At 35.2% G+C, this 22623-nt stretch overlaps 3 protein-coding genes and 1 non-coding gene across 5 annotated transcripts; 2 read left to right on the forward strand and 2 right to left on the reverse strand.

Annotated features, from left to right (window-relative positions):
* The first annotated feature begins 690 nt into the window (after positions 1–690).
* Positions 691–4604, forward strand: LOC112515942 (protein DEFECTIVE IN MERISTEM SILENCING 3-like). Of its 2 annotated transcripts, none has more exons than XM_025122928.1 (8): positions 691–818; positions 2114–2257; positions 2453–2567; positions 2779–3013; positions 3154–3336; positions 3424–3744; positions 3900–4116; positions 4239–4604. In XM_025122928.1, exons 1-8 carry the CDS (start codon positions 798–800, stop codon positions 4278–4280), a joined length of 1278 nt encoding a protein of 425 aa, XP_024978696.1. In that variant the 5' UTR covers positions 691–797; the 3' UTR covers positions 4281–4604. The 2 variants fall into 2 exon arrangements, with proteins under 2 accessions (XP_024978696.1, XP_024978703.1); XM_025122935.1 differs by having other exon boundaries at positions 708–818; positions 2821–3013.
* A 1084-nt stretch (positions 4605–5688) lies between these two features.
* TRNAQ-CUG lies at positions 5689–5760 on the reverse strand. The gene has a single exon. It is a non-coding gene; the product is annotated as a tRNA-Gln (tRNA).
* Positions 5761–7567: 1807 nt separating this feature from the next.
* LOC112519058 (dipeptidyl aminopeptidase 4) lies at positions 7568–12793 on the forward strand. The gene is made up of 6 exons (XM_025127002.1): positions 7568–7653; positions 8564–9202; positions 9384–9572; positions 10458–10487; positions 10726–11805; positions 12154–12793. Exons 2-6 carry the CDS (start codon positions 8762–8764, stop codon positions 12703–12705), a joined length of 2292 nt encoding a protein of 763 aa, XP_024982770.1. The 5' UTR covers positions 7568–7653; positions 8564–8761; the 3' UTR covers positions 12706–12793.
* A 1931-nt stretch (positions 12794–14724) lies between these two features.
* LOC112516785 (probable pectinesterase/pectinesterase inhibitor 34) lies at positions 14725–17871 on the reverse strand. The gene is made up of 3 exons (XM_025124022.1): positions 16922–17871; positions 16201–16340; positions 14725–15622 (listed from the first exon to the last, which is right to left on the reverse strand). Exons 1-3 carry the CDS (start codon positions 17869–17871, stop codon positions 14925–14927), a joined length of 1788 nt encoding a protein of 595 aa, XP_024979790.1. The 3' UTR covers positions 14725–14924.
* Positions 17872–22623: the final 4752 nt, after the last annotated feature.

A 22623-nucleotide genomic window follows, 5' to 3' on the forward strand; every position in this document is an offset into this window, starting at 1 on the left:
AGGATTACCTCAAGACTAATAGATGTCTATGGTGTTTATATCGATTTTTATTTTGATGCATGTTGTACACAACGATGAGAGTGTTGAATGGTATGATGTCGTAGAACAACATTTTAAAACTTTTGCAAATGGGGTAACATAATGCATGTTTTGACTTATACCTCTCCATGGCCTGGTATAATCATTCAAGCAATCAACTTCTTTTGGTTAATATCATTCGTTAGTGAGAATATTGCTCGCTCTTGCTCTTTCTACTGTGTAGTTGATCATCCAAAATCAGATGAGTTTTCTTCACTCCATCAAGGTAACACTCTAAGGAAAGTTTACTCGGAACCAACTTTACATGATGTTGTCCTGAGGGATATCATGCAACTTTTCATTTACATTTATTCGAATTTTACATCCCGCTGCATTGCGCGGGTACACAACTAGTAAATATTAAATATATTGATTTTTGTTATATTTTACGGCATAGCTATTTACTTGGTTATTTAACAAAAGTGAATGATGACAGGGGCCGACATAGTACAAAAGCAATAATAAAGTACTTAAAATGTCAATTTAGAAATTGAAGAGTTGAAATTGTCCAATGACAATAAGTTGAAGGGGAAGTTTTTGTACTTAAAACGCCCCCAAATCAACATCAAGAATTTTAATAAACGAGTGGGTGGGTCTATACTCTATTGTAACGATCAAGTCTGAACTACAAGGCGAACACACCATGTCGTACATGTGATGTGGTGAGATAGAGGAGATCAATTTCACAAAATTTGAAAGCCTGATACGTCTCCAACACCATGTTTTCACCTAACCAACAGGTATCAATTTTCTAGGGTTCGCATTTCTTGTTTTTCGTTTTCAACATATCATATACATGCACATACATATATACATATATATATATATATATATTTGTTGTGTAAATTCCCCAAATTTGTGTAGGAGAATACGCGTTAATTGATATGATTGGTATTCGAATATCTTAATTTTTGGATTTTTATGTGGGTTTTCATGAAATTTTAGAAGATCATAAAATGTGTTTCGTCAGGGGAGAATGAAAGGCTTGCTTACTTCAGATAATTTACTATTTTGGTGCCAAGTTCCTTCCCATTTTTCAATTTCTTCAAAACATTTCTTGTCAAACTTTATGAAGCACTGCTTTCCAATCTGTTTTGCTTTCATCAAACAACCGCTCTACTATTTTGGATAAACAACATATTTGACCCTACGAGACATACCCGGATGTGTTTGGTTTGATTTAATTTCATAAAAGTATAGTTCAAGCCAGGGCATGGGTGAAGGCATCATCAGGCTTGAATTGCTACATAGATATATAATGGATGAATGGCAAAAATGCTTTTGAAGCATCAACGGAAGAAGTGAGATGGAATTGTTATTGGGGCTAACCAAGTTGCGATCATTAGCCTTTCGAATTTGGAGCAACTGCTATCATATGGTAGATTTTAGATTATTTTCTGGGTGCACTTAGGGCTCATATTGGTATGTGAGTCCTTGGCCTACTAGGAGGTCAAGTTTCAAGCCTCACCAAAGATGAGGAGGTGGGTGTGAGTTTATTTGTTTTACTTTTTGTTTATAAATATTATATACTTCAAAAGAAAAACTTGAAAAAGTTTTAGAAAGAGGATTTTGCAGGAAATCTTTGGTTCTAAAAGTTGGACATAAGGTTGAAAGAGAGAAAGAGAAATAAACTACAAAAAAATGGTAAAAGAACAGGTTAGAAATAGAATGTAGATCACTGCTCATTAGTGCATGCTAAATAGAGTAGAAACTGTGATGGTCAAAGAAGAGGGATGACTTGATAAGCATGCTTTTCAAGTGACCCTGTCTGCGCTTTCATTGCTGATCACCCACATTGGCATCTGATCCTTGAATACAAGTCAGGGTTTGATTTTTTGTAGTCGAGGGATCCAGTTGAGTGTCCTATCATGGTTGCTTTATAACTCCACCGTAGCTCCTTGGACTCTATGAGAATCGGGGTATTTCGTTTAATAGTTCAGTCTTTCGTGGCCTCTGGTCTACTCCGACCTTGCCATCTTTACTAACAGCATATTCACATTCTACATCTCTTACAAAGACGGCTTTCTACTTTCAGATGCCAGTACATGCAAAGCTGTTAAATGTGCAAGTCCCGTCAGCAATCAACTATGTTGGTCAGAACGACTCATCTCATGTTGCTACAGATGGAGTGGCAAACAGTGCACTCTCTCAGGCAGAATCACTTGTTTATTCTTCGAAGGTTGTTTAGCGCATCTGGAGCAGTAACAGTTACTTCCAATTATTTTATCATTTTTATCAATATCACGTTAGAATATTTTTTGCTTTGTGCTAATTGCAAGTTGTTGGCCACTTCTGACTTCACCAATCGGATGAATGCTTTCTAGTTTCTGCACCTTTTAGTAGTAAGACTTGTCATGTTTGTTAATCTTTGCAGAAACTTGAGAATGAACTGCTAATGCTAGGACAAAATATAAAACATCATGAAGAAAATATCAAATATCTGAAGACTCGTATAAACAGCTTAGACGATCAAATTACAGATATGCAAGGTATAGTGTCCTAGTCTACTGTCTATGCGCTCTGTAAATTTTCCACAAGTTGGTGTGTGGAAGACCCATGTGTAAATGGATAGGCTAGTCATGGGTGGAACCTTTTTTGAAAACCTTAGCAGCATAAAGTTTTTTTTAATGCTTTTTAAATAGCTGTACGTGTTTGCACCATGCTTCTGAAACTTGTTTCTCATGTCATGTAATCTCTAAGTTACTCTTGGAACTCCTCGTATCTCAAGTGCACCTATGACAGAAGATGAGGATTTCTCCCACAAGCGGGATGAGCAGGCAACAGTTGAGCATCTAATGCAGCATGAGAAATCAGCTGCTGGCATTGTTTGCCAAATGAAGTATCTTGGCACTCAGGCTGATCCGACTTCTTCTAGTCACAATGTCCTAGGTGTTGTTGCTACTCTTGGCAAAGTTAGCGATGATAATCTTAGCAGGTTAGTTACATTAATCAATCACATGTAAAGTAATATATACACGGATTTCTGGGGAAATCATTGCTGGCATGTGGAGGCACATGTGCTATTTTCTTAAAAAATTTCAATGCTCACTAATTTCAAACTTTTATGGGGACCAGGCTTCTATCAGAGTACCTTGGCCTAGATACTATGTTAGCATTAGTTTGCATGACAAATGATGGTGTTGAAGCTCTGGAAACTAATGACAAAGAAGGCTTTCCAAGTAAAAGCTTTGGACTTCATGGGCTTGGTGCTTCAACCGGAAGGACCATGGACGGTGTGATCTGTCTTGAAAATTTGAGGTTGTTTCCTAACTTCTCAGGAAAATAATTCTTGATATATGTTCTGATTTGTTTGGCTTCTTTTTCTGCTTTTGTTTTTGGATTCAGACCATATGTTGGTGAGTTTATGCCTGATGACCCACAAAGGAGGCTTGCTCTTTTGAAACCAAAGTTACCAAATGGTGAATCTCCAGCAGGGTTTCTTGGGTTTGCTGTAAATATGATTCATTTTGATAATGCACATTTGAATACTCTCACAACTGATGGACATGGGATTAGAGAGACTCTTTTCTATACTCTCTTCTCGAAGTTGCAAGTTTACAGAACCAGAGCACACATGCTACAGGCACTTCCTTTTATATCTGATGGAGCCATATCGCTGGACGGTGCCATTATAAGGAGAAATGGTGTATTTGGTTTTGGAAATCAGTAAGAAATTAGATATCGTCAAACTTTTGAAGTTCTGCTTTGTTTCACCTACATAGGTTACTGAAATCATTAAAAAGTGTGTTATTATCCAAACTTCAATTTTGCTTATAATGATATCTTGCTGTTGAATTATATGTTTCATTGATCTGATTTAGGGAAGAGATGGATGTTAAATTTGCAGTAAGATCTTACCCACCAGAGAACTTGGTTGAAACTGAAAAGCAGATGAAGAAGTTGAAGCAGAAAAAGGAAACAACAACGGAAGATCTGCAGAGGGAAGAAGCATTCTTAGCACATGTCAAGTACAATTTCGAAGTTAAGAAGCAAGAGTTTGTTAGGTTCATGGCACAAAGCTCACCGTATGCCATGCAGGTAAAATATCCATGTGCCCATCCAAATTCAAGATTCTCTACTAATTGAAATATAAGACAAGTTGATTGAAGACCCTTCAATAATGAGAATATTATTGAAATTTTGCTTTGAATATTTTGTAGTACCCAATTCAAGCAACTCCAAGGAGATCGACTCCTAGATGATGATGACTCGATGAAAGCAGGTAATACATGAAAAGATGCTTTCTGATCACTCAAAATAGGCGAGTTTTTAGTTTGTTATTGGGGAAGATGCTGATGCATTCTTGTGGGTTCTTGAAAACAATGATGTGATTAGTCTATTGTTGCCCACCAGACAACTGTAACTGTTGGTGCATTGTTTTCATCTTTTCTGGGCTTCAGAATCAAGATGCTAATCTTGATCTGTAGGTATTTTCCAAGTTTTGGTCATGTTTGTACGGAAGAACGTGGACATCCAACAAGGGCTTAAGAGTAATTTCCATGGACTTCCTCACAGTGTTCTTGTTATTTGATCTAATTCTCTACATGGCAATATGGCATATTGAACTTGACCAAGGGAAATTAAATTTGCGTGGAAATTGATGTACTTTATTTTGATTTTGATTTGGAGCATAATAAAAAATTGATCCAAAGTCAATCCACCAGAATCCACAACATAGATGAAGGGCTATTTTTTAAAATCTCGTAATAAACGTTCTTACTAAGTTCGGGAATCTTACAATAACCAATTTCATTAAGAGATTTTGATCGAGTAAGAGATAGGGCTGCTTTTTTTTGGTAGCCGTGGGTGTTCAAATCAGATACTGATGATTCCTAACTTTTCATTTTCATAGTACCCATAGTCCCTCAATTTAACACCGTTAGTTTGACCTTTTTGTTCTTCTTCCCCCACCTTTCTCTTCCTTTACAGACTCCCTGAGAAGCACTCTGGTAACTGATCATTTTGTAGGTGAAGGCAATGCGTTCCCCGGTCTCTCTTGGCAATAGTTTACCTTTCTAATGTTCTGCCTTGATGAGTGGGAGAGGTAAGCCAAATTAGGATATCACTACTGGCATAGACTGCGTAAGAAGTTGCGATCCTAAAATTAACTAGAAAATGAACCACCCATTACCAAATTAGACTCCGAGTTTAATTAACGCAGCTAATCTGTCAGTCGTGTTGGGTCTGCCGCTCAGTTGAAAACTATGAAACAAGTCTGCGGTAGTTCAAAACTGGAATTGGCACAATTACGTTTATTAGAAGTGGACAATCGAGTGGTTGTACCGGCCAAAAGTCATCTATGTATCACCAGACATCCCTCACCGCTAAATAATAGGTACCACCAGGCGACCATTTTGTGCAGTACAAGGGCACTTGAGTCAGTCGCTAGTGCGCGACAACATCTTGACCCCTATCCAGTTTTTGGGCATTGTGTGGAGGAAGAAGAACAAAAAGGTCAAACCAATGGTGTTAAGTGGAGAGACCGTGGATGTTGTGAAAATGAAAAGTTAGGGATCATCAACGTGGATAGTTTGTTTTAGGGACCAAATTCAAAATTTAAGCAAACGACAAGGACCACCAGTGTAATTAAAACAAAGTCTTTAAAAATAAAGGTTCTACCGAGAATTGAACTCGGGTTACTGGATTCAGAGTCCAATGTCCTAACCGCTAGACCATAGAACCAATTTGTGTTGTAGTCATGAAACTTAATAATAAACAGTCAATGAAGCATACCAGCCGCCAAAACCACTTTTTTGTGTTTATATAGGTCTTAAGTCGCAGACACGATATGATTTTTATTTGATAATAACATGAAAAGGTTACAATCTGGTTAAAAATTGTGAATATTTTTATACAAAGTTCTAAAAATATGAATCGTTAAGAAATCTTTAATGGTAATACTAAATTTTTACATCAAATTTATAAAATTGGTGTAAAATCTAGTGTAAATAATAAATCTTTTGTAATGAATAACACCAAAATATAAGATTAAGTGTATTTTTCATCTCCTCTAAATTTTGTGTGTTATTATTTATTACACCAAAATTTGTCTCCTTTGAAGTGATTTAGAACCAAATTCTCACCACCAAGAGTTACCATCCTTACTTACCTTGTTGGTAACATTTTTTGCTATTAAAATGATTTTTCTTGTAATCTAATCGTATCTTACACGGTAAGTGCTAATCAGATAATAGTTTTTATTCCTTATTTATCGAGTAAGAACCTTGGTTGCTATTATGTTTTCGTACCAGGTAACATTCTACTTCTTTGCCATTGTCACCGATAAACTTTTGGTAAACAACACCTTAATATCAAATTTGGTATTTGTTGTAAAATTTGTTATCCTCGTTAGAGATTATCTTGTCATCAAATAGATATAGAAGCAGAAAACAAGTTCATTATGAAACAATGGAAAACCTTATTTGGATTTGCCCAAGATCTTTGGAAAGTTTGATCTGTCTTAATTTTCCCTTTATCCGAGTGATCTTTTCTTCGCCAAATTGCCCGAAGCTTATGCTTTTTTGAATCTAATCGTAGTAAATCCATTTTTTATCCTTGTGGAAGTCCGCATTTTGGCCGAATCCTTTTTCTTTTCTGTTCAATAAAAAAATGAAAAAATATAATTCCATTTCATGTCAACACATATCCCTTTTCTTATTATTTGATAGAGCTTCTTAATATATACCTATGAATTCCATTAGAGTGCTTCTTTAGGAGTTAAACTTTCATTTGTCCACATTTCAAGAAATAGTACCTCTGCGAACTTCTGTGTATGGGTACTTACCATGTCAATTGGCTATTAACGGCATCCCAAAAACATCCAGGTCAAAATATGACTTTCAAATTAAGTTCCGAAAAATATGACCAAAATAATTAAGAGAGCTCTTCATTGTCACCTTCATAACGAGCGGTGGCTTAGGGTGGTGATGCCAACAAATACAACTTGTAATGATATATATATATATATATATATATATATATTTATATATATCAACCATCGCAATACAAACAACCTCACTCACATGATATTCTAAAGACAATATGGAGGTTATCTCGAGTAAGCTCACGATGCCAAAGTTTGGAGCCAAAAAGAGCTCGAGTTCATCATAAAAATAAAGTCATTATTCTACCGGGAGTTATGTCGTTACATATAACCTGTAACGTAATTTTTACCATTTAATTCATGATAATTAATAGAATGGATGCTTAAAGTTTACTAGGTATCGTATTAAAACAAGAATTATACTTGGGAAAAAAAAAAGTCCAAAATAAGAAATGGTTTTTTACAAAGATAAAACCAAATAATAAGACTCTCTTGTGAGTTTAATAATTTTGATATCGCAATTGTATACGAAACTCTAACCATGGAATTGGAAAAATGTTTGACCAGAAAGTCAAAATACGAATGCATCTCTCTATTCGTGTTCTCTAGTTCTCCATATGCGTCTATTTCCGAGAAGGAATAGTCCATACCACTTCCATACTCGCTACTCATTTCTCCGATCCCGCTTCTGAATCCATCACCGACCACATCTCGGAACTTTTGCCCATCACAAAGACTACGTCTTTTTCGAGGTTCGATTCTGTTTTCATAAGTTTTTGCATGCTAATCATTTAATTTGAATGTGTGTTCCATCAACGAATTGATTTGTGTGGGTTTTATAGTAAGGTTTTTAATCCGATTAGGTTGAATCGATTTCTTTTTTTTATTTTATTGTTATTCTCCGTCATTGACAAAACCGAGGGATCCACTGTGTATCATTCATTATACGCAACTTATTGCATTTGTTTCTGTTGTACTGGCTTTGGATTATTAATGTTGTGTGTGCCATTCATTAATGTTATTGTAATGTACTTGCCTCTAACTTCCCTTCTTTCTGCGATTGTGATTCTTCGTGAAGTGCAAATTGTGGGCAAGTTGGTTCCTTCTTGGGTGTTTGGGCCTACAAAACCTAATAACTTTTCTCACTCAATCAAACTCCAATCAGGAACAACAAGATTCTAACTAAATAGAACCCTTTTTTATTCACTTTTTGGGTATATGGTTAGCTATGAAGTCATAAGTTACAGTTGTTTGGAACTAAAATTAGCTTATCCTCAACATTAACATTTCTGGTAATTAAAAAGTTGTACTTTTATTCATCCGTGATCTCTTCAAGAATTACATTAGTTCTTGTGTGCACAAGTGTTAACTAGCTATTGGTTTTAGTATCCTAATTGGGTTCTGATATAATAAATACACAGGTTTAAATTGAATATGTTCATGTAGCTTTATGTCTCTGAATTATTCAACTCTAAATACTCTTTTCTTGATGTAATTCAACAACTTGAGACTATTATATAGTACTTTGGTTTATTATACTTTTACCATGCGATCACTGAGCTTGTTGCATATATTAGTAGTCAAATGTATAAATTAATTTGTTAATTCATTTATACTCACATCCACATTGACTTATGAATTGTGGTTGATTTTCTTCTGCAGGATCATATATCTAATGAGTAGGTGATTGCCTAGGAAGCTCAACTTCTGTGTGATTCAATCCACTGACACATCCAAGAAGATATATGGATGTCACAATCACTATTTGGCGGAATTAAGTTGTTGCTGTGCAGAATCATGTTCTTGAACTCTATAGTGTTGTTGCTATCCTGAACACGTCAATTCGATCACTTCTTTCTGATGCAATCCGGTGAAACAAGTGAAAATAAGAAGTTGAAATACTCCAATAATTCGACTTGCAAGATGACTCAAGCAGACCCTGCTCTTCCTAATAGTACTGATGGTCAAGTTTCTTTTCCAACTGAGAAGATCGTGCAGTACCCATTACCTGGTTATGGTTCTCCAACATCGGTTACTTTTAGTCCTGATGACAATCTTATATCTTACTTGTTTAGTCCCGATCAAACACTGAACAGAAAAGTCTTCATCTTTGATCTCACAACTTGTAAGCAAGAACTGTTTTTTAGTCCTCCTGATGGCGGGCTTGATGAAGATAATTTATCAGAAGAAGAGAAGCTTAGGAGGGAAAGGTCAAGAGAACGTGGTTTGGGAGTGACACGCTATGAATGGGTGAAAACAAGCTCTAAGAAGACCACAATTATGGTGCCTTTGCCTGCCGGGGTTCGTATCCGTGTCTGTTGTACAATGAGCAAGTTATATGACCTAGTTTTTCTTCCCTAAACAGGCTTCATGTATCAGATTGCTGCTTTGTTTATTTTCTTACTACCACCACATAGTCTGCTTATATTAGTTGGAATTTTTATTTTCCCATTATTTATCACTTACTTTTGTTTTTGCACAGATATATTTCATGGATCGTTCTTTACAACCACAGCTTAAGCTTCCTAGTGATTCCTATCCAATTGTTGATCCTCATCTTTCTCCAGATGGTACTATGCTTGCTTATGTAAGAAACAACGAACTACATGCATTAGATCTTTTGTACAACAGGTCAAAACGATTGACATCTGGCGCTAATGGGAGCACCAAGGTTAGCAAACTCTACATTTAACTGCATAATTAACAACATGAAAAGAGTTCTGTTGGTAGTATGATTTTATCTTTACAATGCAGTTCTACCATATGGCCTTGTTCACCCACTCAAAGCCCAGTGATCTATGGTACTCTTTGATATACAATCATGAAGTTGGTGGTGCGATTTTCAGATAACTTGGCATTATGAGTTTTACTGTGATCTTCTCATAATTAATTGGTGAAGTCAATAGATAGATAGATGGATAGATAGATGGATAGATAGATAGATAGATAGGGGGTGATCACTTTGCAGTTTTGTTCTAGTGTCTTCAACAATGATCTTTTTGGCAATTCAACACACGCGTATGGGAAGTGTGGGTAACTCTTAGAAAAAGGTGATGTACACTAAAAACCCCAAGAAGACTACAGGTTGAAATTATCTCTTGGAGGACTCAGATACCTTCAGTGTATTCAATGCTGAATCAGTAGCCTATGAATGTGTTATATTTTGTGAGGAAAAGCTGGAAGCACCAAGTTAGTTGTCGAAAAAATGAGGGTTATGCTAGCAAAGGCACAAACATTGTTATGTCAACCCCTTGCTAAGAATAATGATGTGCGGTAGAAATCCGTGTGCACATAAGCCAATCTTTTGAAGGATTTGTGTGATTCTAAGCCAAATTTGACTGCTTAGACAAAGTTTAGCATTCTCTGTAGTTCTTTAACTAAAATCTTCTGCCCTGATTATATCAGAGAATTTTTTTGGCATGGATGTCTTATTTCCTGACTGCATATCATGCCATACCAGTTCTGTTTGATATTTATTTCAGCACATGCAAAATTTTACTATTTCTGATTAGTATGTCAGATAGACATGACATTGACTTTTTGGTGTTTATTACAGACGCATGCTGTTGCCGAGTACATAGCTCAGGTAAAATTCTCATTCCATTAGCCCACCCCTGAGACACACCCACCCACTCACCCGAAGTGCTTATATTAATCATGAGCTTCTTCATGTGCTTTTCCTGAGAAACAGTGTGAAGAATTTAAGATGTATATTTGAAAGCAAGCAATCAAACTCTTCACATAGCTGAATAAGAAGATAGGATAGCCATCTCTGAATTTGTTAATTAGCAATGATACCCAGGTTTCATGTGTGTAAATTGTAGGAAGAGATGGATAGAAGGAATGGCTATTGGTGGTCACCAGACAGCAAATGCATAGCATTTACTGAGGTGGATTCATCTGAGATACCTCTTTACAGGATCATGCACCAGGGTAAGAGTACAATTGGTTCAGAGGCTCAAGAAGAACATGCTTACCCTTTTGCTGGGGCCTCAAATGTCAAGGTTCGTCTCGGGGTGGTTCCTGTTATTGGAGGACCTGTGACTTGGATGGATCTTTGCTGCGGGGGGAATGAAGATGATGAATATTTGGCCAGAGTTAACTGGATGCATGGAAATATCCTCATTGCACAAGTATTAAACAGGTCTCATTCCAAACTGAAGATCCTCAAATGTGATACTAAAACAGGCCAGGGAAAATGTATCTTCGTTGAAGAACATGACAAGTGGGTCAATCTACACGATTGCTTCACACCTTTGGATAAAGGAGGTGGTTTTATTTGGGCTAGCGAAAAAACAGGGTTTAGGCATCTTTATCTGCATGATGAAAATGGGGTCTGCCTGGGACCCTTGACACAAGGTGAATGGATGGTAGAACAGATAGTAGGGGTTAATGAAACCTCTGGTTTTATATATTTCACTGGAACTCTAGATGGTCCTCTGGAGTGCCATCTGTATCGTGCTAAACTGCTCCCACAAAATCCATTAGAAAGCCCAGTGAAGTTGACCAGTGGCAAGGGAAAGCACGTGGTGGTGCTCGATCATCAAATGCAGAAATTTGTAGATATTCATGATTCTCTGGAATCGCCTCCTAGAGCATCCCTTTGCTCTTTGCACGACGGAAGCCTGATTATGTCTCTTTATGAGCAACAAGCGTCTACAATTCCAAGGGTTAAGAAGCTGCAACTCGAACCTCCAAAGATTTTTCAAATTCAAGCAAAAGACGGTACCATTTTATACGGAGCATTATATAAACCTGATGAAGGGAAGTTTGGACCACCACCATATAAAACTATGGTTGCGGTCTATGGTGGTCCTGGCGTACAGCTTGTCAGTGATTCTTGGGCGAACACGGTTGATATGAGGGCTCAGTATCTTAGAAGTAAAGGCATCCTAGTGTGGAAGGTTAGTCCTCAACCTTAGCTAGTATTCTAGATTGTACTATGTGAATCATTAATGTGCTTTTAGGGTCCGTTTGGTACGCTAGACATGACCGAATAAAAAAACTTGTTAGACAGGATTGAATGGGACAAAAATGCGTCTTTTTAACAAAGTACAGGAAGATAGGACAAGATTGATAAATTACTAAATTACCCATTCATATTAAAACCCCTAAAACCTTGTCCAATTCTTTCACCCACCTATCTCATTCTCGTCCAGTGCTATCTAGTCTGCATACCAAACGACCCTTATCTTGATAGCAGTGTGTTGTTTTGGTTTTGCATGAAATTGATAAAAATTGTCTTTCTCCAGATGGATAACAGGGGTAGTTCTAGGCGAGGACTAGCATTTGAGGCTGCAATGAAGTACAACTTTGGACGTTTTGATGCCGAAGATCAGGTTGCTGGAGCCGAATGGTTGATGAAAGAAGGGCTGGCAAAAGCCGGTCATATTGGACTCTATGGATGGAGCTATGGAGGATACCTCTCTTCCATTACGCTGTCAAGGTTTCCCAATGTTTTCAATTGTGCGGTTTCCGGTGCACCAGTGACCTCATGGGACGGATACGATTCTTTTTACACCGAAAAGTACATGGGGATGCCGAGCGAGAACAAATCAGGTTATTCATTTGGCTCGGTGATGAGCCATGTGGGTAAGCTGAATGGGAAGCTGTTGCTGGTTCATGGGCTGATCGATGAGAATGTTCACTTCAGGCATACGGCTCGGCTCGTGAATGCGTTGGTGGGTGCTCGAAAAGCTTACGAGTTGTTAATATTCCCAGATGCTCGACATATGCCTCGCCCTCTTAAGGATCGGCTTTACATGGAGGAAAGAATTTGGGACTTCATTCAAAGGAGTTTATGAAGGAATTCTGATACTATTTCATTTGCAGTGTTTTTATATATTCCTTTCTCTACACCATAAAAAGAATTGCAGGGTTTTTCTTTCTTAATTTTATGACCAAGTCGTTATTTATTATATTACAAAATGGTACTTTTAATATTTCTATTTTCAGTTTCATATATATTTTAATAAAATTAAAATATTCTTAAATCTGATTTTTTTTTTTTTAAATTATAAGTAGTGGCTTTCAAATTTAGTTATTTCACATGTAGTTTTATAAAGCATTTGTATGATCCATGCTCACGTCATGCATGAAGTCATACATTTAAAATGATTTTTATATTTTAAATATTCAATTAAATACTTTCTTGATAAAAAAAAATTAGGGAATAACCCATCTCTTAAACCAACTTCATCTTTTAGCACTTTTTAAGAGGATTCTTATTCTAGCCAAAGTTTACTCTAATGTCTTGTGTATTTACGTAAAACTTATTTTCAGATTAAAACTGAAAAAGAAAATCTTTACGCAAATTTACGTTAAAAAATTGCGTAAGGATCCCATTTGCGTAAAAAAATTCTTTTCTTTTACTAATCTGGAAATAGGCTTTACATAAATGCGTAAGCCATTTGTATAAACTATGACTAAAATAGATATATGGTTCCAAAAATAGCTAAAAAGGTAAATTCGGTTGGAAAATTTGTCTATTTCGATCAAGTTCCTTACATCTTCTTCTAAATTATATGGTTTAAACTTAGATTACACAAACTGTTAGGGATTGTGCACGGACCGGACAAAACTCAAGCATCGTGTCGGAAAGCACTTTCTGAATTAAGAATTCGACCCTATTAGCCTTGGGTTCGCAAATTTCGTATTGGGATAATTCTTGAGGTTATTCTGTCGTTTCCAAAGGCTGTGAAAAATGAGATATCTACCCAGATTCTCGTTTTACATATTTAAATGAGATATCTACCCAGATTCTCGTTTTACATATTTAAATGAGAGATCGACGGTTATTGACGTTTTATTGGTGGTTTCACGATTATAACCGTTAAAGGATGAGTTCAAAAACCAATTACAACCAAATTTGAAATTTTGAACCAACAAACACGTACCATCATTTAGGCTCTTCAGCGACAACAACCACAACTGAAGACACCTTCAACGACAACTGAAGGATGTTAAGCGACAGCCAAGCTCACACGTTTAGTGGTGGCTCGGTGATAGCTGAATACACACGACCATTGCTCAGGGGCTCAACTCCTTGGAACCCCACCAGGGGTGACCCTGCAAGGGGGCGCAACCCTCTTGACCTTCACTTTATAGCGATCTAAGGTGATAGGGCAACATTTGTAAACATGCACTCTGCACCTCCTAACTTACGTATGCTTGCCTCATCGTCTGAATCAATCTCAAATAAATCACAATTACACCAACATGCTTTATGACACTAAACCCACCAACACAAACAACATTCAATTTTTATTTTTATTTTTATTTTTATTTTTATTTTGTACGGACAGTACAAGAACAAGGACCACCAAACTCTTTCGAGATGCGTTTCATGGATTTTAAAGATTAGAAATTTTAAATATATCACAAAAATACTAATTAAATTGTTAATATAACTTATCCACACACACATATATATATATATATATATATATATATATATATATATATATATATATATAATGGGGCGATTGTCCGTGGTCGTTTGTGTTGTTTGATGTGTAGGGCATAAAGAATTTTAGAGTTTATAAATTCCAAAGGCAAGTGGAGTGGGGAGGGCGGACTTCGGGTCATTTTCCCTTGGCCCATTATCCATTTATTGTCACGTCACAACCACTCTCTTATTTTCATTTCCTTTTCCTACGTATTTTTCAAAATAATACGGTCAAATGGACTACTATATATATCTATGACGCATATATGTATGAATCTATATATGACGTATATATGTTTGTATCTATGTAGCAAGTCTCATGCATTTATGTATGCAGGCATATATTTTCTACGTAATATCCAAATAGAAAAAAACATGACAAATTGAGGAATTGTTTATTAAAACTTTGAGCCAATCAAAGTATTAAATCAACACATGAATAATATTTATAATACATGATACTTGCTATGTTTTGCAACGTTAAACTTATATATCCAACATGGAGTTTACATTTTTTATGTTTATTTTTATCACCTATAAATCCATAAATATTTCTTTTTCAAGTGTCAGATAAAGTTATTCAGATAAACCAGCTAAAAAAGCCACTCCCGTCGAAGGTAACCATGATGATCCATATATGAACTGGGCCACCGTGAACCGGCTAGCCTCTATGGTTGAAGTGATCACCCGATATCCTGGCCAAGTCACTCGTTGTCCAACGGCTCCACCCGGGCCATAATTCATGTACTCACCGTAGTACAACGTGTCAAGTGCGAAAGTTGCATTCCATTCTAGCCAACCTTTGGGGTAAATGTGGTCACCCATGTAAGTTAACATGTAGACGGTCCGAGAATAAAGTTTCCACGGCCGGCCAAGATACGTCTGAAAGCTAGCTTTTGAAGCCTCGAGATCTGGTTGGGCCAAGAGCCGGCAAGCGTGGATTGAGATCCCGGTGTTTTGATTTGGGTCTTTCCGGTTTTGGGCGGTGATGGTGATCTTTTGTTGGAGCATGGGCTTTCGGGCATACATGCTGCAGTTTTGGAAAACGACAGCAGCATTGCCGAAAATGAAATCGACGGTGCCGTAAATGTCACATTCACGGAAGAATTGGCGTTGGGAGTGGACGTATAACGTGTCTTGGTACCCGATGATGTTGCAGCGGTAGACGACGGCATGGTCCGCACCAACTCGTAGTGCGACGGCTTGGTGCTTGGACGGGCCCGCATAGTTCTCGAACGTCATGTCCCTTGCAATAAAACCAGCACCGGTGGCGGCTGTTTTGAGAATAAAAAAGATCAAACAGTCAACATTATATCATTAATTAACAAGATTTATTATTCTAAAAAACACGATTCAAATAAATAAATATAAAAAGTATACAACCAAAATCAAATGTCTTTATATGAAAATAACTTTTATACAAGTTTATTTTTTTAAAATTAAAAGAAAAAAGAAAACAACAACAACATTGAAGGTGGGTGTTGGTTATATTATATGATTCAATTAGACCAAAATATTTAGTTGCATTGGATACCAAAGGGACCTACAAATAATGTGAGTCTATTAATGTTTTTGCCTACAATTTCTAGCCATTTATTTTATTTTATTTTATGTGTTGAATTTAATAAAAAGAAGGAAAAGATAATAATGAAAGGGGCAAAAGGGTGATCTTTCATCTTAGTTCCTTCCTTGCATGTAATAATTGCAAACTCTAGAATAATGCCCAATTTTGGAAAGAAGCGGGGTACTCAATTACCTTTTTACCCAAAACGACAGAGGGTAATTTTGTCAAACGACTAAAGGAAAGTAGCATGTGAACATGAAAACGACAAAGGGTTAGAAATATAATTACCGAAAGATGCGGTGTGGAAAGTTGTGACATTGTTAGCCACCACACTTATTCCTCCTGTGATGACCGTTTTGCCCTTTCCATCCCCTATGAACATTAAATTCGTCTTCTTCCTCCCAACCTTCAAATTATTCTCCTCATACCTACATCCGTTATCCATCATAATTATATATTTTTTAAATTTATGCAATAAAAAGATGACATACGACAAGTGTCCTAATCCGTTATGGAATTATAAGAAAAGATGTCACACGCTTATTTATTTCGATGTCAGATTAAATCTTACATTAAAAAAAAATCCAAATCCAAATCATATGATTGACAATGTCATAATCATACCCATCAAATTTCTTTAATTTAAAAGAGCGTGTATGTGTATATATATATATATATATATATTTATAACTGAAAAGTCAAAAAAAGTATATAAATAAGTAGTATGTACCCATAATTAAGTTTGATTGATAATTATTATTACGTATCTAATCTGGAATTGCCCATAACTCAAAGGATGGCCCTATTTTCATTTTCTGAATACCTAAACTTGTACTTTTTTATTTCAATAAAAAGTTGTTCTTATTTTTTTGAGTCAGTAAATAAATAAAAAGTAGGGGCATTAACCATTAATTAACCATTTCATATTTATATTCATAAAAGTAATCGACATTTAATAAGTGATGACGATGCATGTGTGCAAACTTCAAAAAGTTATTTGGTTTTTTACCTTCCTGCCCTCACGTAGATTATGATCCGTCGGCTACTGTGTTCCGGCGCCTTCTTTATCGCCTCGGCGATGGTCGTACACGTCCCATTTCCGTCCTTCGACACCACTATGTCTGCTTGGATTCCGGCCACCGGCATCTGAAGCAACATTCTCTCTTTTCTACCCAACCACTTTGGAAATGACATTAACCTCCTCCGCCGGTGCTGTATGGGAACTCCGTTGAAATCATCACCGTCACTCGCCGCCGCGTATATCGCCAGACAATTGCTCACCAGTTCCGACAAGTCCTTTAACTTCTCCTCCATCTGCTTTTTCACATACCCGTTCTCCACCTCCGACAACCCGTCCGTACACGTGTCCTGGTTCGTCAACGCAGCGCTGAGCCACGTCATCACATCCTGAGTCGACCCAACGTGTTGCCCTTTTTTACTACTGTCCGCCGGAGCGACGGAGAACAGCGAGCGTGACAGCTGATCCACTGAGTCCTCAAGTAGTTCGAGACAATCCTCGTATGCCGAGCGTACACGTGTATCCATCTTCAGATTACTGATCTCGGCCGACGTGTACAACGCTTTCCCCACGCGCTGCAGAGTCATGTTCATCGAAATGTGGATCATGTCTTTGTCCGACGCACCGAGTGATCCCGGAAATTTAAGCAGCGAGTTGAGGCACAAATTCTGGTAACGAGTCCGGCCACAAACTCGTGACATAGCTTCCGTTGGGCGGGGATGGACGACGGACTGTGGTCCTCCGCCGGAATGTTTAGGTCCGAAACGCGCCACCAGTCCCACCGACACCGCCGACACGACAATGAGAGTGAATGCAAAGATGAGAAGAAGCTTAATTTTGGAAGTAGAGTTGGTTGAGTGGGGGGCGTAGTTATTGGGAGTCAATGGAGCATCGGGTCGGTTCTTTCCGGGCTGATACTTTCCAAGACGGCCATATTCCATGTTTAATTGAGAGGGGAAGGGGAAGGGGAAGGAAGATGATGGAGAAAAAAGAGTGTGTGATCTGTGTGTGTATATATGGAGCAGGCGGCAGTAGTTGTGAAGTCGATGTCGGAAGCCTTAGCTGGTGGCAACTACTTGCACCCAATTATCCACTCCTTGCCTCTTTCACCTTTTATTTTCCTTCACTTGTGTGTTTTATTCATACGAAAAATAAAACCCAAACATTCAAATTCTGTTTTCATCCTCCACCGATTCCTATTCCTATTCCTATTCCTATATGTTTAATCATAAATAAATAAATAAATGATGGTGACGTATGTAATAGTCATCTTTTGTTTTCATGTATTCATCAATCAAAATTTAAAAATAAACCTCTTTTATAACCCTAAAAAGGCTATGCTTTTTTTATTTTTATTTAGTGTCTCTTGTTTAAATCTTGATGTATGCAAACTTAACTCAATCACTTGGATGTTTTCATTCATGCAAACAACATACCATGTTCTTATGAACAAAAAATGTATCTTCTATAATTGGAGAGAATCTTTATAAAAGAATTTCACATTCTTTAAAATGTTATACAAGAATCTAGATTTTTACCTTCAACTTAGTGTGAAAGGACTTTAATTTATAGTATACATGGGACCTCTAAACGGGTTCTTATAATAACTACCATCATGTAGTTTTATATATGTTATTGATTTATGAGCTGTTTGGTAATTGCTGAATGGTTTTGTGCAGAATAATTAAGTGGTCAGAATAATTAACAGGCTATCATGATATAGTGCAAAATAAAATATAATTGTTTGGTAATTGTGTACAATGGAATTAGGGCTCTTAATGGTTAAGAGAGATCCATGATACAAATTCATTCAGAAAGTTTTAGAACCATTAAAAGACAGGAATAGAAGATGAAAATGACGCGACAAGAGAAAGTACAAAAAACAAGTTTAAAAAAAAAAACCCTACGTTGAAGATGCTTATAGAAACTATCAATTGGGAGAGTTTTTATATAAGAACCTCCCGTTCTTTAAGTTCTTGTATAAGAATCTAAAACTTGGTATGAAGTGATGTTTTGTTGGTTTTTTATATACTTTATTGACTTGATTATTAATGTCTATAGTTGAAAAAAAATACATGAATTGAATGGTGTGGGAGCAAACAATGTGATTAAATAAACATATGATACAAATGAAGAGTAATGTAGATAGCAAGTTAAACTAAAGGTTTGTAGTTTTGCTACTATTATCAACCCTTTGAATTTCTTCTTTTGGAATACCAAAATGTGTGTAATTTGATACTTTTGGTTTTTTATTGCAAACCTTTGATTGAACTAAAAGCTTCTTCAAATGGATTGTCGGCAAAGCCTTTGCTTTTTAACATTCAAAAGCCAAGAGAATCCTCAATAATTTCAAATAGTTTTGCCCCTCCAGCATCAAAAAATGTCATAAATTATCATATCTAGCTATCATCGTATGATATTTTCGTCAAATATTTTTCTGTTGTGCACTGAAAATTGTGCATTCAAGTCTATGGGTCCTGTCACTCATGTGGAAGGGAATGGTGGTTCCGTGTGGCTCAAGAAACACATTCACATTATCACCATTGTTGTTGCCATTGTGGATGGGGATCGATTAAATGAAAACCGACATCAGTGTTTTGCATCAATGATCTACATACATTGAGTTTGAGTCTTTGATTTTTAGGATGCACATCCATATTTGTTGAATGACCATGCCAGTCTATGAGCTTTTGATTGAATCAATTATAGTTTGCAAGATTTGGATGAAAAGGATGTCGTAGCATGAACATATTAATTAATATCATTCAAAAGGCTACTCGTAGGACGTATATAGATATATTTTTGTGTGTGAAATTATCGGTTTATTTATTAAAATCATTACGCATATGAAATTGAATATAATGTAACGAAACGGCTTATGTTGACAACAATTATAAAGTCGGGTGAGGTGTAGTATTCGACAGATGGCCATTGATCGATGGACCCAGCTTAAAGAAAAGAAAGAATAGTCTTGTCGTAGTGAGTCAATGGTATTCATGACCAAGTTAGAACTGAGTTGGGGAATGGTCTTGACGAGTTGGCTCTGAGCTTGGTCAACGAGTTGGATGTGAGTCAACTGGAATGAATTAAAACTCAAATCAAAGAGAAACAGTAGGTGCGGAAAAAGAATGGACGGGCCCTATGTCAACAGCTGGAGCTTGGAATGATGCATTAAATATTAAGGTGGAAAGAATGTCTTGAAATAAGATAAAAATGAATATTAATAAATTGTTTGTTTTACATTTTTATTAAATTTTAAGTTTGTAATTTATAATTGTATATATAAATTTTCGTTTGAACTTTGTAAAATGGTAATTAATCAAGTGATAAACACGATAAAATATAAAAAAAAAAACTCACGTAAATAGTCATTTTGACCTACAAAAATTCACTTCCTAGTTATTGTTCTTTAATTTTACAATTTTATTTATACATCCGCAAGTGTATTTGACCCAACTTATGAAGGGTGCATTGATAAGTAAAAAATGCGAGAGTGGGGCATGATGATTTAAAAAAAGGGAAAATTGAACCAAAATGGAACCAACTTTCATCTAATTCTTATTTTGGGAAACCAACTTTCAAAATCGTCATTTTGGAGAACCAACTTGCACCTGATTCCTATTTTGGGGAACCAACTTGCAAAATAATTATAGAAAAATAACTAAAATTCATTTTTTTCCAAAAATTAATGCAATAAAATATATTTTTCATTTCAAATCTCGTTTTTTTAATTCAAATATCAAATTGAACATTTAAAAAAAAAATCCAAATTATCACAATAAAAATTATTTTTTACTAATGCAAAAAAAATCAATTTAATAGAAAAAAAATTAATTGATGCAATTGGTGAGATATAAAAATCTTGAATGTGATATTTAATATTTATTTTTTATTGCATCAATTAATTTTTTTCTATTAAATTGATTTTTTTTGCATTAGTAAAAAACAATTTTTATTGTGGTAAGTTGGATTTTTTTTGCAAATATTCAATTTGATATCTGAATTAAAAAAAAACGAGATTTGAAATGAAAAATAGATTTTATTGCATTAATTTTTGGAAAAAAACGAATTTTTGTTATTTTTCTATAATTATTTTGCAAGTTGGTTCCCCAAAATAGGAATCAGGTGCAAGTTGGTTCATCAAAATGACGATTTTGCAAGTTGGTTCCCCAAAATAGGAATCAGGTGCAAGTTGGTTCCCCAAAATGACGATTTTGAAAGTTGGTTCACCAAAATAAGAATCAGGTACAAGTTGGTTCCACAAAATAGGAATCAGATGCAAGTTGGTTCCACAAAATAGGAATCAGATGCAAGTTGGTTCCACAAAATAGAAATCAGATGCAAGTTGGTTCCCCAAAATGACGATTTTGAAAGTTGGCTCCCCAAAATAGAAATTAGATGAAAGTTGGTTCCATTTTGATGCAATTTTCCCTTAAAAAAACAACTAAACTTATAAATTTATCCAGTTGTAGCAAGGGTACTTGCAGTAAGGCAAGAAAAAAACAAATAAACTCCATTTGTGACAAGACTACTTATAGTCTTTCATTTTTATATAATGTACTATCAGTAACTCACGGCAAAGACACTTACGGTAGCATCTACAAAGTGATAAAACTGCGAAAAGAATGGTTATGAGATGAATTGTGTCGTTCAAAATGACCTTCAAATATATGCAAAAGACGATGAATTCGACTAATACAACATAGTACTATATAAATTTCATAATTTTTTTAAATAAAATACTATATTAATTTTTCATTCTTGATTTATAAGAAAAATTCACATCATGTCATGTTATATGGATACACAATTAGTAATTAAACATTTTAATTAATTAAAAATATCATTATATATAAAAATATACGTTACTTTAATGACACGTGTATACAAAAAAACAAACAACCTTTTTAAAATATGTTATATAACTATATCATTGGAAACATTTAAAACCAAACAAATCAAAAACAAAATAAATTATTTCATTATTAAATTTAATTTAAATTTACCAAAATGTTAATTATTTTTTTATAAAAAAATATTTATTAGATCAAAAATAAATTACTTCATTATTAAAAATAATTTAAATTATAATAAAATTTAAATTTAAAAAAAATTACACAAAAGAAAACAAACACTTTTAATTATTTAATTTGATACTAAAATCGATACATTTTTTTTTCAAAAAATTATGATACCTTCATATTTATATTTTATTCAAAAAATAAAAACATTGTCGTTTTTTCAGTGCCACATAAAACCGTATTATAACATCGACTGAGACAGAATAAAACGAAACATTAAAATACAAATGCATCTCATTGCATTGCATAAGTACCCTTCTAATGGATTTAAAATATTATTGGAATTAAAGAAAACCATTTTATTTTCAAAGGTAGTTAGTTGAAAATTTGAAAATTTTACATAAAGTTCGACCACTTTTTGCTATTTTATTATTGTTAAAGTATCCTAGAGATATATTATGAGGAAATAATAACAAAATAAAGAAGGTGAAATTGCTAGAGTTTAAAACATCATTCTAGAAAGAACATAATACTTGATTGGTTGTCTTCATAATTTAGATGCTGTTTAATTTAGTTTGTTTGTTTGTATTCTGTATTATGATTACTAAAAATAATTCTTTATATTATAAAGAAATTGATAAAAGTTTTTTTAAAACAATTTATTAAATATCA

Source organism: Cynara cardunculus (assembly GCF_001531365.2).
Source record: "Cynara cardunculus var. scolymus isolate 2C chromosome LG 1, CcrdV1, whole genome shotgun sequence".
Taxonomy (NCBI): Eukaryota; Viridiplantae; Streptophyta; class Magnoliopsida; order Asterales; family Asteraceae; genus Cynara; species Cynara cardunculus.